Source organism: Entamoeba invadens (genome assembly GCF_000330505.1).
Source record: "Entamoeba invadens IP1 unplaced genomic scaffold scaff_1105074726705, whole genome shotgun sequence".
Lineage (NCBI taxonomy): Eukaryota > Evosea > Mastigamoebida > Endamoebidae > Entamoeba > Entamoeba invadens.
Window position 1 is genome coordinate 201,750 of NW_004440440.1, and position 14,966 is coordinate 216,715.

At 34.5% G+C, this 14,966-nt stretch overlaps 9 protein-coding genes across 9 annotated transcripts; 5 read left to right on the forward strand and 4 right to left on the reverse strand.

Annotated features, from left to right (window-relative positions):
• Positions 1–21: 21 nt before the first annotated feature.
• On the forward strand, positions 22–405 carry EIN_268530 (phosphatidate cytidylyltransferase, putative; the record flags this gene model as incomplete). Its single annotated transcript, XM_004257820.1, has 1 exon — positions 22–405. A coding segment is annotated over one exon (384 nt), but the record flags the coding sequence as incomplete, so codon positions are not given.
• A 1,076-nt stretch (positions 406–1,481) lies between these two features.
• Positions 1,482–2,138, forward strand: EIN_268540 (hypothetical protein; the record flags this gene model as incomplete). Its single annotated transcript, XM_004257821.1, has 1 exon — positions 1,482–2,138. One exon carries the CDS (start codon positions 1,482–1,484, stop codon positions 2,136–2,138), a length of 657 nt encoding a protein of 218 aa, XP_004257869.1.
• A 329-nt stretch (positions 2,139–2,467) lies between these two features.
• EIN_268550 (hypothetical protein) lies at positions 2,468–5,278 on the forward strand (the record flags this gene model as incomplete). The annotated part of the gene is made up of 1 exon (XM_004257822.1): positions 2,468–5,278. The coding sequence occupies one exon, from the start codon at positions 2,468–2,470 to the stop codon at positions 5,276–5,278; it is 2,811 nt and encodes a 936-aa protein (XP_004257870.1).
• A 649-nt stretch (positions 5,279–5,927) lies between these two features.
• On the forward strand, positions 5,928–7,391 carry EIN_268560 (Rho/RAC guanine nucleotide exchange factor, putative; the record flags this gene model as incomplete). The annotated part of the gene is made up of 1 exon (XM_004257823.1): positions 5,928–7,391. One exon carries the CDS (start codon positions 5,928–5,930, stop codon positions 7,389–7,391), a length of 1,464 nt encoding a protein of 487 aa, XP_004257871.1.
• Positions 7,392–7,456: 65 nt separating this feature from the next.
• On the reverse strand, positions 7,457–8,697 carry EIN_268570 (dab2-interacting protein, putative; the record flags this gene model as incomplete). Its single annotated transcript, XM_004257824.1, has 2 exons — positions 7,457–7,686; positions 7,776–8,697. 2 exons carry the CDS (start codon positions 8,695–8,697, stop codon positions 7,457–7,459), a joined length of 1,152 nt encoding a protein of 383 aa, XP_004257872.1.
• Positions 8,698–8,996: 299 nt separating this feature from the next.
• On the reverse strand, positions 8,997–9,821 carry EIN_268580 (sentrin/sumo-specific protease, putative; the record flags this gene model as incomplete). Its single annotated transcript, XM_004257825.1, has 1 exon — positions 8,997–9,821. One exon carries the CDS (start codon positions 9,819–9,821, stop codon positions 8,997–8,999), a length of 825 nt encoding a protein of 274 aa, XP_004257873.1.
• A 518-nt stretch (positions 9,822–10,339) lies between these two features.
• On the reverse strand, positions 10,340–10,984 carry EIN_268590 (60S ribosomal protein L10A, putative; the record flags this gene model as incomplete). Its single annotated transcript, XM_004257826.1, has 1 exon — positions 10,340–10,984. The coding sequence occupies one exon, from the start codon at positions 10,982–10,984 to the stop codon at positions 10,340–10,342; it is 645 nt and encodes a 214-aa protein (XP_004257874.1).
• A 231-nt stretch (positions 10,985–11,215) lies between these two features.
• On the forward strand, positions 11,216–13,413 carry EIN_268600 (hypothetical protein; the record flags this gene model as incomplete). The annotated part of the gene is made up of 5 exons (XM_004257827.1): positions 11,216–11,388; positions 11,556–11,711; positions 11,755–12,727; positions 12,873–12,980; positions 13,078–13,413. The coding sequence occupies 5 exons, from the start codon at positions 11,216–11,218 to the stop codon at positions 13,411–13,413; spliced, it is 1,746 nt and encodes a 581-aa protein (XP_004257875.1).
• A 592-nt stretch (positions 13,414–14,005) lies between these two features.
• Positions 14,006–14,965, reverse strand: EIN_268610 (hypothetical protein; the record flags this gene model as incomplete). Its single annotated transcript, XM_004257828.1, has 1 exon — positions 14,006–14,965. A coding segment is annotated over one exon (960 nt), but the record flags the coding sequence as incomplete, so codon positions are not given.
• Between the last annotated feature and the right edge of the window lies 1 nt (position 14,966).

Genomic DNA, 14,966 nt, shown 5'->3' on the forward strand with positions numbered 1-14,966 from the left:
GTCGTGAAAATGATGTAAAGAATTTCTTTATGGTCCATTAAATTATTGTGTTACATTTCTCTTATGGCTTTAGTTTTTTGGAGAAACTATCCGCCAGCCATAATAGGTACAAGTCTGTTATTATATGGAGATGGAATGGCAGAGGTTGTTGGAAAAACAATAGGAAGAATAGAATTGATTACACCATGGGGAAAAAAGAAGACACTAGAAGGATCTTTAGCAGTTTTTATTTTTGGAGGAATTGGAGCATTTGCTATGTGCTATTTACTTTTCCATCAAATATATTTCTTTTACTCGACTCTGTTTGCGTTCGTTGGTATGTTAGTGGAGTTTTATTCATACCCAGAATATGATAATGTATTCATCCCACTTTCTTCAGTTATACTTGGGTTCTTTTTGTTTTAATTTATTTATTTTGTGTTTTTAAGAAACAAACAAAAGTAATTCCTTTCAAAAAAATTAAAAAGGTATTTTTTTGACAATTAAAATTGAAAAACATTAAATTAGATTAAATTAAAATATAAACCATTTTTGGAATTCATGGTTTTGAATAAAGTTATTTAAAGATTTTGATATTAACAAATTACACACTATTTGAACGTTATGTATTAATATAATACATTGTTTTATATTTTACGTGATTCTATTAAGACAATACTTTTGTAATAATTGTCCATTTCATTTAAATATTATAGTAACGTTTAAAATGTTTCTTACGACACACACTAGACTCTAAGTATTATTTCCTATTCTTAACACATTTGAAATTTATTACTTTAACTATTCTTTAGTACTAATTGAATAACTTATTATTTATTCTTATTTTTTGAAATTATAATCAAATATAATCTGAAAAAAAAACTTGTTTTTTTTTATTATAAACATTTTCTAAATCACATCTATTATTATCTCTTTTTACCTGTTAGAAAAAATGTCAAAAAGACATTTTTTATTTTTCTACTTTACTAGTATAGTTTATTTTTTTAATTTAAGACTAAATCAAAAATAATTTATTTGTTTATTAATATTTTTAATTTGATTAATTAAAAACAATCAATTTATATAATTAACTATTAATTTAATTAAATATGAAATATTTAATTATAAATTAAAAAAAATGTTCTATTTTAGTGTTATTTTTTTTATTTTTTTTATAAAAATAAAAATAGACCGTCATAATAATTAAATTAATATCAAAATACTAGATAACAAATTTTTTAAAAAGTCAAAGTAAAAAAGAAAAAAGTCAACATACATTTTACAAAATAATCTTCCAATTTAAACAAAAAAACAAATTAATAAAAAAATATAAATAAAAACAAACATTGTATTAATAAAATAATTATTTATTAATATAAGTATTAACAAATTTAATTTTATTTTTAGATAAATAAATTAAGAATTAGATTACATCATGTATCAAACCAAAGTCTTGATGAATGTTATTGAATGTAAGAACTCATCAAAACACGAAAATCTAAATGGCATTCTTAACTCAAATACACTCACTTCCTACACTTATCTCGGTTTACCCAAACGAGAATGATTTACCTTTAGATCCTGAGAATATAATTCACACCCCAACAACACCTGAACTTTTTAATAAAACTACTCAACTCACAATCTCCGTGATAAGAGGTGGAATAGCGGTTAAGGGAAGGTGTATCGTCTCGAGTTCGGTCCTTTCAATTAATATGCGCGGAACGAAAAAAGAACGAAAAACCGAGTGGATTCAAAGCCCTATTTTTTCTTTCACTGTAACACTCCCAGATGGTTGTTACGACATCCGCCTGGAAGATGCCAAAACACGAGAAGTCTACTTGGAGAAAAAAGACTTAATAGTTGGTCCAAGTTGTACCTTTAATATCTTCAAGACTTTAAATGGAATTTTAATTAAATTTGATGATAGAGGATGTGGGACTGTATGTGTCGTACCTAAAAGAGCCGAAAAGTTTGTGTTCTCCGAACAAAAAGTCTTTAAAGTGATTAAAGGAACAAAGTCTCGAATACTCAAGCTTGATAATATTCCTCTGAACGGAGAGGTTAGGTTTTATAATAGAGACATAGACATAAAGTCTGGGAAGATAGACGAAACGACTACCTATCAAGGGTTCCAAGTATTTGACCAAAATTTCTGAGTTTTTTTTCACTTATTTGTGCCTTTGTTCTGCCTTATTTACAATCACTTCAATTAACATTATTTTTAATATTAACATTTTTTTCTTTTTACAAGCTTTTTTTATTTAATTTGATAAAATAAACGTTAATTGGTATAATTAGTTACATGTTTGATGATTATAAAATTAACTCGGTAAAAAAACAGAAATAATTAAAACTATGACGTTAATTTATTTTACTTTTCTCTTTTTGAGAAACCATGAAAACAACTATATCTATATTATACATATAGTTTCAATATTTAAAAAACAAAAAGTGAAAAGATCTCGTTCCGCTTTTTGACAAAACGATGGAGTTAGATGACGAACCGATCAAATTCATTTCATTCAACGAGGTTTTTGGGAATTTTTCGTTTGACCCAGAGGCCTTAATCCTTGAGGCGAAAATGTCTGTGACTTTTCTCATGTCGGACAAAACGGTCGAATTTATAAAAAAACGCGGGATAGTTCTCCACGTCAATCATCTCAAGTTCTCAAAAGTGACATTGGAACTGCAAAATGCCCCACAAAATGTCGTCAACTGTGCGTTCGAGGTGTCACCAGGGATACTAAATAATGATTGTCAGATTAATGAGACGCCAACCTATGACAACTTTGTCTCGATGTATAGTGGTAGTGTAGGGTTATTGACGATCACATGGCCGAGCGAACTGCAAATAGATTCGAACAACTCATATATTCTGAGATTTTGTTACAAAACGAATCACGGGAGTGGATTGTACGAAACGAAAAACGTCACTGACAAAATGATTATGACTTTAGATGGGTATTTAGACACCGCCTCGTGGATGCCATGTATTTGTAATTCTTTTCAATTAGTTTGTTATCAAATGACGTTTAACGTTCCTGATAGTTTTGTTGTTATATGTAGTGGGACCCCGGACGTTCCGCAAATTGTTGACAAAACGAGAATCTTCACTTATTCACTCAAAACTCGAATCCCAATGAAATCATTTGGATTTGTCATTTCGAGTGCGAGATTGCTTCCAATTGAGTCATCCCTCAAAGTTGGGTTTTTTGCTGATGACAAAACGGCAAAACGCGCGCAATTCACGTTTTCAGAAATAGTTCCCAAAGCTATTCAATGTATTAGAAAATATACCGGCACGACCGAAGCTTTTTCATTGAGTGTAATAGCGGTAAAAGAATTGCCACACACCGAGGCCTTATCATTTGCTGGTCTTATAGTAGTATCCAGTGAGATCTTATATTTACCTGACAATGCTGACCGATATCGGAAAGTGTCATATATCTTAGGTCGTGCTGTAGCGTCACAGTGGGTTGGGCATTATATAATCCCGAATAAGATAAGTGATGAGTGGATAACGATAGGGTTACGGGATTACTTAGCTGAGCAATTTGTGAAGTTAGTGAATGGGCAGAACTATGTGAAATACAAATCGATTAAAAGTCAAGAGATAGTGTTAGAGAGGAAGTGGGGGAGACCATTACATAACGAGGAACGACTAGTTTTTGCGGAGATGGAGTTAGATGATCAGTTTCGGAGGAAAGTTGATATAGCGATGGGAGTGATGGAGAACAATTTAGGGAAAGATCGGATGAAGCGATTAGTGTGTGTGAAAGTCTTTAATAATGGCGGAATGATCGACGATTTAAAGAGGAACTTAAAAACGCGGAGTTTTGTGAAGGAATTGCAAACGCAGAATTCGTCATTGATGAAACAATTTGAAGAACGAATTGTGGATGGGACGGGGTATTCTAAAATTGCTGTGAGCTTCTCATTTACACAACGAATAGTACAGACTGATTTTAAAATTCGGCAATCGAAGAAAGAAAAAGGATATAATGTCGTTCCCGTAAGGATCCATGAAGTCGAACAAACTATAGAAGACTCTATTGAATTGACTGGAGTGGAGACTTTAAAATCCATTCCGTGTCATTCAAGAATTCGAAAACAAAGGAAACGAACAATTAAAACGGATACGGGAGAGACTATTATGTATGATTTGGACTCAAGAGACTGTAAGAGGAATGGACAGAGTGAGACGGATGTAGCGATTTTGTATATTGAGATTGACCCTGATAATGACTACCCAAGGAAGATTAAGAGGAATAAACAATCATTCTTGGAGTATATGTGGCTGACTCAATTAGAGTTTGTAAGGACAGTGAGAGGACAATTGGTGACTATAGAAGGCCTTGAGAAGTGTAACAGTGAAAAGGGGATTCAAGCATTATACGACTTTCTTATTAACAACCACCGATGTTTCTATAAAGTGCAAATAGAAGCAGCCCACGCGATAGCTCGGATGTCGTGTGAGGAGAATCAGTACTTAGGGTTTAATCTCTTGAAAACGTTTTATAAGACGAATTACTATGAAGACTCGATTGGGGTAGTCCCTCTCGACTTCTCTAATGCACTCAAATATGAAATTCAAAAGGGCCTCATTGGAGCGTTTGCGGATGTCAGACTCCACTCAATCAACGAAAAAATTAATTGGGGAAGAGTCTATAAGAAGAAACAGACAGAAAGACCCCGAGCACTGAGTAAAGTGAACCACCCGGAAGCCGTTCAACTGTTACTTGAAATAGCAGAGAACTCGACGAATGAAAAGAACAGCTACCAAGACGGGATTTTTTTGAAAGAAGTTGTGAAGGCTTTGGGGAAGATCAATAGTCCAAATAAAGAGGAAAATGTCCGAATTGAAACTTTTCTGAGAAGAGTGCTGAACAAGGACAAAATCATCGCTTCGGATAGGAACATCGTGACACAAGCCGTTGTACTCAGTACCCCACAATTCGCGAATTTAAGCGTGTTGGCAGCTGTTGGCAATTTCTTTGAAGTCCGCGTTGTTGCGATCAAAGAAATGTTGTTGACAGACCCAGTAAATGGTCTCGAGGAATTTGTTAGAGTCCACGAAAGAATGGACGAAGGAAGAGTTAGGTACGCTCTGTGCGAAATGGCACTCAATTTAAAACAATTCCCGTCACAAGAAGTCATCGATATGCCAAGCTTCAGAACAGCTGGAAAAAGAATATATACAGTGTTGTGTAACAGACAAGATTTCGTTAGAGACAAAGTCTTGCTGGCAACTGTCTTCAAAAAGTGGTGGGGAAACTCATTGGCTGAACCTCTTTAACTGATTTTGAATGAATGTCTTGTATAGTTCATTTTATAATTATTTAATAGTTTGATTTGGTTAGAGAGTTAATGTCGTGTAATAGTATTATTTTATAGTTATTTTATTATAATATTGTTTTTTAAAAATATTAATATTTTAATAATAGTTTCAACAATTTAATAATAATTATAATGAATAATTAATAAAATAATAAATAAATGATTTTAAAAACTAATTGTTTTTTTAAAGTAGTTTTTGAATTGTGTTCCGATATGTTTTTTATTTAATATTATAATAATAATAATTAAAAAAGTATAATAAAAGTTAAAAAAGATAAAAAAAAGATATCGGATATTCCAAAAATTGCGAGTGGCTCTTTTATTGAAGTTGCCGAACCAATCAACCAATATAGAGTTTAATTCAGACACCTAAAAGAACTATACAAGAATAACAAGAGATACGATGATATGTAGTTATTTTTGTCGATACTAATAATATAATAATAATAATTATATTAATTATAATAATAATAATACAAATTCCTCTTTTGAAATACACAAGTATTCTAAAAATATGAAAGCAAGTAGTTTGTTTTTCTAAAAATTAGAATTCACAAAACACCAATAGAAAACATAAAGGAACTGAATTGCAATAGAGGTGGATATTGATGAGTAAACGGGATAAGATATTAGAAGAGATCTATACCACTGAGGTGTCTTATTTGAGAAGTCTTCAAACATGTCAAGCTATATACTATGACGACATGACGAGTCGAATACCCCCAATAGTTAAACAAAAAGACGTTGAAGAGATGTTTCTTCATTTGGACGATATCATTTCCGTCTCTTCCAATTTGGTCAATTTATTTGAAAGTGCAAGAAAGGAAGGGTCATACCCACATACTATTGGAAACATTTTTATTCAAGTTCAACCCTATTTAAAGGCTTATAATATGTTTGTGGCAAACAGTGCGTATGCCCTTAATAGAGCAACGTTCTTATATACAAAACCGAAGTACAGTGACTACTTGGAACAACTCAGAAACTCAATTGAAGGCCCTGAGAATGGGAAACTGGACTTGAACTCATTCTTAGTGATGCCCGTTCAACGAGTTCCTCGGTATAGAATGTTACTCGAAGACTTATTAAAACACACAGAAGACTCTTATCAAGGAAAGTCCTCGTTGAAAACGGCATTAGATGATATCAAGTCACTTGCGATGAGTATCAACGAGTCGATAGCAGATGAAGAAAGACGTCGTGCGTTATTGAGTATCAAGAACAAATTACCCAAAGACTTACGAAGTGAGTTTGTAAGGCCTTGGAGGAAGTTTGTGATGAAGTTGAACGTCAAGTTGAATTGGGGAGGGAAGAACACGACTCCTACACTCTTCTTACTCTCCGACTTAATCCTCTTTGGTGTTGAGAGTCCAAAGGACATTGCTGTCGACCACGTCTTGATCATTTCGCGCATCCTTAAAACGCAGTACGAAGAGACTTCAATAGAAATGAAGACCAAAGACGACAAAAGTATAACTATTCACTTTAATACTCAAAGCGACAAACAGAAGATAGAGGAGAGCTTAAAAGAACTATTCAAAACTATTAAAAAGCTACCGAAGAATATTAACACGATTGGCGAGTGCGCGTGCTGTCGCAAATTCTTAAAAAGAGCGTCGTGCCCCGACACCGTACTGTGCGCGATGTGTAACAAAGAAGTGTGTTACACATGCGCGACGACAAAGATCTCTTTGGTCTCAGGAGGTGCTCCGAGGAAAGTGTGCGACGCGTGTATCCTCGATCAGTATAGAAAACAACAAGAAACACTTCAGGCACCACGAAAGAAGAAGGCGCCGTTGGAATTGAATGCAAAAGGAAAGTTGTTACAACAAGAGAATGAAAGGGTGACAATGACTCAATCAACTCTACTATTCAATACTCAAAGTCAAAGTGGATACATGCCATGTTGCACTCAACAAAGTATGATGATGAGTTGTTTCCCGTGTTTCAACGTCCAACAACAACAAACGACAGTTCAACACCAAAATACTCAAGGCTTCAGCCAACAAAAAAGTCAAACGGCCCTCCTTAAGTCCCTCTCCGTTCCGCAAAGAAGAAAACCTCATAACTAATTTGTTTTGTATGCAATCTTATTTGAGATTGAGTGAATAAAAGAATAGACGGAATGATCGAAAAATTAATCGACGGCAAACAAAAAATTGGAAGGAACAAGCCCATGAAGGCCATTCACTTCACCTTCCCACCAATCCCCAGACTTTACATATACAAGAACTATGTCATCTTTCTTTAAAGAGACTTCGTCATCTTCGGTGGCTTCATAGTCATACAGTACTCTATATCGTTGGGGTTGTGGGGTGGATTGTTTTAAAGTGTCTGCGGTGTTTGTCTCGACGACCTCGATGATTTCTAATGATGAATAATAATATAATAATATAATAATATAATAGTATTATAATAAGATATAATACTATTCAAGTAACTTAAGAATAACAAACGAGTTGGAGACGGTTGAATTGAATTAATAGCTTGAGTATGTTCTTGTGGTGTTTCATTAATTGGCATCATTGGGATATCAGTGATATAGTCAGGACTTATTAAAGCGTTCTCGACAACCATTTTTGTTGCTTTCAAGTTATATCCCCCTCTGTTGATATCATCTTTTCTCTTCTCATAAATGACTTCTGGGAGTACACAAGAGCTTTGGTCTGGTGTGATGAGCCAAGTGACTTCGATGACTTTTTCTTTCAAAGACGGCAAGAAGTTTTCCCAGCTTCTGAGAGTCTCAACTTGGAAATCGCGAGTTAGCAGATCAGAACGAAAGATTTGTACGAAGAGTGGTTCGACGATCTTTTTGAAGTTGTCGTTCATCTTCTTCATGTCGTCGATCATTTCATTTCTCAAGTAAAAGAAGAAGTCTCTAGCTTGTTCGTACTTTGCCTTTGACAGTGTAATACTTTTGCTTGGTTTCTTCTTCATAATATTTGCAGCGTAACTATTATGGAATCTGTCCATATCAATATGTCTCTTATTTAAAAGAAGTAATCGTTGTTCCAGCACTTTATATTGTTCCGTGTAATCACGTAATTGCCAAAAGATGTGTTCTTCTTCTTGATTCAAACAATCGTCTAATCCAAGTGAAAGGCATTGACATGTCGTAACATATTTAGTAGCTATTGTATTCAACTCAATGTTCTCTTCAGACAATTCTACCATCGCATGTGCTAACTCCAATTTCTTCTGGATGTTCTCTTTCAAAGAGATGTTGTAGTGCCGCAATTTTAAGAGCGTCGCTATGATCTTCTCGTAATTGCTCTGTGTCACACTATACACTTCATTAAAGTCAACATCAGTCGACTTCTCCGCCCACTTCGCAGCACTTTTGATTTGATACACTTTGCGCTCAACGTCGCTCAACATGCAAATCAATCGAAAAACACTTTTCAAGTTCAATTAGTGGTCGTTTTCTTAGTAACTTTGTCTCATAAGTGTGTTCTATACTTATATACTAGTAATATATTAGTAATATATTAGTAATATATTAGTAATATATTAGTAATATATTAGTAATATATTAGTAATATATTAGTAATAATACAATTAAATAAAAATAACTCACAAGAAACTATAATTAAACAATTAATTATAATTAATTAATTATGAACTAATTTAACACTTCTTCTATCGCTTTTTTCTCAAGAACATGACTCTCTGTGGACTCAAAGACCAGCCGCTTGTTTCACTAATTCCTTCTCTTCAGACGCTTGAAACTTCTGAAGGAGTGCGATGTACTCTGGCAAAGTCTTTGGATGAAACTGAACGAAGATTCGAATGAAGAAGAGAACGAAGACGCCACACTCCCAACTACTGCGCTGTTTGGGAGTGACGACTTCATTAATTAAAAAGTCTGAACGATTGTAATTAATCCCGAAACGTTTGTATTGCCAGACAATATAGTCTGAAGCTAGAAGCACTGCATCTTGTGGAATAGTATGAGTGATAGGTAATGAGTCTAATGTGAAGGCACAAGGAGCGGAGATCTCAAAAAGGAGTTGTGGGTTACTTTCTCGATGTTCTAAAGAGTTTCTGACCTCTTTTGCTCGATTAACTAAATCATAAACGGTGTCGTAATACGTCTCTTTGGGTAAGACGGAGAGTCGTAAAAATTCGGAGTTCATCGCGTCAAGAGTTTCGCGGAGGTGTGACGGGCGGAAGTGCGTTTGAGCAATTCGAGTACTTTGAAGACAGAAGAGGACAAGGGTCCAATGTCGTGAAAAGTTGACGGGGACAAATATGAATTCAAGTTGAGTGAAGTCGACCCCTGCTTTTTTAAGCCAACGTTCACATGATAAATATTCCTTTTCTTTATCTACATTATCTAAAAATGCTCGTCGAATTTTCTCGAAAAAAAAGGTCGAAAAAATGGCAATCCGGGTGGAAGGATATCGCCTTTTAAGAACATCTATATAAAAATTCATAATCTCATCGTCTAACATTTTTTTCCCATTTAACTTCATGATGCTCTCTTGACATAGACGTGACATCTCTCTCTCTGTTGTGTGATTTTATCGTTTTGGAAAAAAAAGTGAGTTTTCTTTTGTATCTTTTTTTATTTTTTTAATCGCACCATAAAAAATGCAAGAAATTAACACTCAAATTAACTTTTAAACCATTTAATTCACCTGTTGCATTGGGAATTTAAATGTTTAATGTCAAAAAAACGATATTTACTCATTTTTTGGATGTTTTTCCCTTTTTAACTAATGTAAAAATATTAAAATAATATACTTCTAAAAATCAGGAAAATTATTTAATAAACTCCAGATTTCCCGATTATTAGTTCACTTGAATTATGTTCAATTTAAGTGTTAAAAGAGAGTGAAAAAGTTTAAAAATTTTGCAAATTAAAGAAAAAAGGGTTTGATATAAAGCCCTGCAAGAGAGATATTAAAGTGAGTGAATGTGATTGTTTTAACCAGAAAGAAAGGAAAGAAGAAACCCAAAATTTCGAGAAGTCCAAAATTAAGCTCCCAAATAGTTTGGTACGCTTCGAGCCAATAGCTTAGAAGATTTTAACGGCATGACCCATGGAAGTCTTAACATAGACAGACTTGATGTTTTGCCATCCCTTCTTCAAGAGAGAAACCAAGAAGGAAATAGATCTTTCGATGTTAGCGCAGAGCTGATCTTCAGTCAAAGTGACGTTTCCGACGGCAACACCCATGCACAAGACTTTCTTCAATTGGAATTTGACTTGGCATTGAAGCTCCAAAATCTTAGCCTTAATATCTTCGTTCTTTCCAAGGAGGGTTGGGAACTTACCAGCTCTGTTCAAACCTGGCCCCAAAATCTTTTGCAATTGCTTCAAGACGGTATCAGAAGCAAGGAAGGCGTTGTACTTTCTAGCCAACTTCTTGACTAATTTCTTGTCCTTGTTGAGAGCCTTCAATCCATCGACATCCATGTATGGGACATTCAACGCTTTAGCGTTCTCACATGCAGCAGCGTCTCCAAGAACACAGACCTTGAAGTTCTGTTTGGTTGGGTTTGGCAACTTGACAGTTCCGGCGAAACGCTTATCTTTGTCTGGGTCGTAGTTCTTAAGGGTCAATTGGAGCTCGACGGTCTCAATAAACTTACGCTCCTTCTTTGAGGTCAAAATCTCATTGATGCTTTGGTGCAAAACAGCGCTTGAGATCTTGGACATGACTCTGAACCTTCAAGTTTAACCTAACGTTTAATACCAAGAACCCTTCCCGTCTTACTTCCATCTAGTTTATCTCTATAATTTTTTATTATAATAATTTACTGTTTTTTTGTGTTATTTAATTTGTTTTACTCAGTCTATTACTATTTGTTATTTTTTTGTTATTGTAAATGTTATTAGTTGAAAATGGAAAATTTTGAGATATCACAAAAAGTAAATTCTGTTGGAACGATGAACACACCACAAAACGCAACACAATTACTTGTTCAAGACTTTCAAAAAAACTTCGAACAGTTCAAGCAGTATATTTATACAATTCGATCCAACTTTGAAGTCGTCAAAATGTACTTCAAGGAAATCATGAGCGTTTCACCACTTTTCACTCATTCAAAACTCTGGAAATTGTTTGTTTTTAAACTATAATAAAACTATACATATACAATACATTTTTAATTCAAATTTATCACTTTCCTATTCACTTATAATTTATAATTACAAAATGATAAGAGTTTAATACAGATCATGTGAGTTATTGTGATTCAAAAATGAGGAACGAGAGCTGACTGAGTAGGTACTTTGAGATTGCGTTTGAGACGAACTTTGACGCGTTCCTCTTTGTAGTCTCCCTTTGGCTCCTCTCTGCTCCCCCCTCCCCAAGTACTGCGATATTCCTCGTCGACAAATTGAAGCTTATTCAAAGTAAGTTTCCTCCATATCGATATGAACAGTTTGTTTTCTTGTGTGCGAGGACTGTGGATATTAACATGTAGATTTTTAATTGACATTATCGAGAAAACAGGCCAGGCGCCGAACATGAATAGTCTTTGGGAGACACTCATCCACTCGATTCAAGACCCTCAGAGTCAACAGATCATCTTTTCGATGTACAACGACCTTTATCCGCCGTTGCCCGATAAACAGTCCCCGCAACGGATTTTAGTTCGATTTAATGAAATTAAAATTCAAACGACTTTTTTCCAAGAAATAAAACACGGCAAAATGTTAATTTTACAAAAACGACCGAAAAGTCAACCCCAAAACTCACCATTCATTAAAACATTTTCTGATTTGTTGGACACGGAATACCTCAGACAAAAACAAAATATGTTTGTCGACGTTTCGCCACTTTCGTTTGGGGCACTCTTCTATTTTCTTGAAAAAACAATGTCTATAGTTCTGAAACTATTGTATTTTAAAAGTGACGTGGTGTACAAGTGGCTCAAAAGATACGCAGATCACTTACTCGAACTCACACTGTTCGCACAAGCCAAAACGAAAACCCCCGAAATGCAGAGATTTGCATTACGAACATTATTAATAAAAAGAACTACACGATTTACTACTCTGTTCCAGGTCGTAACGTCGCAGAACAAAAGTCTGAGTCTGATCGATAAGGATGGATTTCTATGGGCAAATTACTTTAAATTGAGATTGAGATGTGTCGACTTAAATACTAGATCTTCTTATTTACAAAAGATCGAACAAGTCAAAGACCAATTGAAAGTCACATATCTCCCGTTGTCATTACAACTCGTTAAGTTTAGTCTGTTCACCAGTATCAACGCAAACCAATTGAATATCGTCGATCTTGATAATCTCTTTAATCAATTCAGTGACTCATATAACCCAGAACTACTCTCAGACCTTGAATTGGTCTGTAAGTCATATATGGATTTCTTCTTCGCTCGAGGTAATAAGGATGTTGTGATAACTATCTTTGAAGCGTTGATTAACTTCCCTGGTGTTTGTTATCATCATAAGCTTTATACTATTCTATAGTATAATTATAATTTATATCTGTATAATATATGTTATAATATACTATACTATAATTATAACTCTAAGATTATCTATCGATAACATGGGAGTAGAGTCAATTAATAACTAGGAAAAACGAAAGTGGCTGATCTGGAAGGACTACGCAGAAACTCTCGCTCGAATGGAATTAAGAGACTTATCAGTTAAGGCTTATTTAAGAGCACTCCCTTTCTTGGATGTTTGTACTTGTATATCTATACTTATATAATAAAATATATTATAATTAATAGTATTCTCTTGATTAATTGATGGAATAGTAAAGTCTAATATAATAGGAGAAAGAAGCAGAAGCAGCTTGGGCGTCGTTTTATTCATACGTCCAACCAGGTGTTTCTATGGAACAATTCAAAAGTTCTCAGAATGGCCGAATTATACCGCCTGAACGGAAACAATTCATTCGAGTCGAAAAACAACAACAGCAACCACCTCAACAACAACAAATTCCAATTCCTCAACAATTCCAACCACCTCAACAACAGCAAATGTTCTTACAACAACAAAACCAACCACTTTACCAATCACAACAAATGAGACAACAACAAAAACCTTTTATCCCAAATCAATACCAAGGTGGGTATATGCAAGACCAACCATTCCAAGGACAATACTAATTGATTGATATTAGTTATTATTAGTTATTACAGTAAAAAGCATCTATTTGTGGGTTTTATATTTGTGGGTCAATGGACCAATCAAATGCAAAACCCACAAATAATTATTTTGCTCTCGAACTTTGAATTTAGGTACACTTAAATAAAAATTATAGTATTTTTATAATTAAAATATTCTAATATCATTAATATCTTTCATTTTTATGTATAAAATAGTGAAAAGAATTTACTTCACAATTCCATGATAAACCCACAAATAAATATTTTTTCTCTGTTTGAAAACCTACAAATAGATGCTTTTTACTGTATTAGTTATTATTAGTTATCATTAGTTATCATTAGTTATTATTATTATTATTATTATTATTATTATTATTATTATTTCAAGAATAAGTATTATAATATTATGATATTAAAACTATTGTTTTGAGTATGACGAACAAATGATAACAATTATAGTAAATCTTGCAATTTCAATAATACAGAACTATTTATACGACTAGTAATACAGTAAATAGTACCACAAACTAAAAAATAGAATACATTTCAATGACTATAAATCCGATTACAAAGTACACACCACAAAAGATACTTAGACATTGTCTCCATCCATCACAAGAAGTGCTTGGACCCAATTGTCGCGCTCTCTCATAGACACACACATACAGTGCTTTTTAATTCCAAAGCATTCGAACATGAAAGCGTTGTGAACGCTTTCTGTGTCAACAATGTTCTTCACTTGAATGGGGGAAGTCATTGGTATTCTGATCTCTTCATTAAATCGATACCCCGATAACTCCGAGACGTCTCTTCCCCGCGGCGAATTCTCAAATCGAAGTAAATTCTCGCGCTCTCGTGTCGTCTTCTTCCCGAAGACAAATGGACGCGCGATGATCAAAATGTCGTTGAATAAAATGCACATCTTCCACTCTTTAGAGACTTCCCCGGGCGTCACAAACTTCAGCGCGCCAAAGTATTTGATCCGCCGTTTGCCGTCGTGGATCTTGTAGGCGATAGTTAAGAACCTCTTCTCCACATTCTTCACGTCGTTCAATTCCAAATACTCGACGATCGACTCTTTCATCTCTTCTTCCGTCTTCAGCGCCGTTTTCAGGATCTCATAGACCGCCAAAAACTTGTCATCTGTTTGTTTCAATTGCTTCACAAGGTCTTTTGCGAACTGCGCGATCTCATCGATTCGTTTACTCATCCGCTCAATACACCCATCGAAAGTCGGGATGACGTCTTTGTGTGGGAACTTCCTTTTGAACTCCGCCGTCTTCTCGCTTAAGATCTTTTGGAACTCCGGCCGTTCGATTTCGCCGGAGAGTTCGATGAGGAGTCTGTCTTTCAATAAAATGAAAGGGATGTATAACCGCAATTTCGTGATATAATCTGTGAACGATTCGATGAATCCTTTATCCAAGTTACGGAGGAGTGAGCGCTCGATCATCATCATCTCCGGGAATGATTGGTCCAACTTTGATATGATTCGCAAATTCTGTTGTCTGAATGGAGCGAAGTACAAATAAGAAATGACTTGGAAGAGGGAA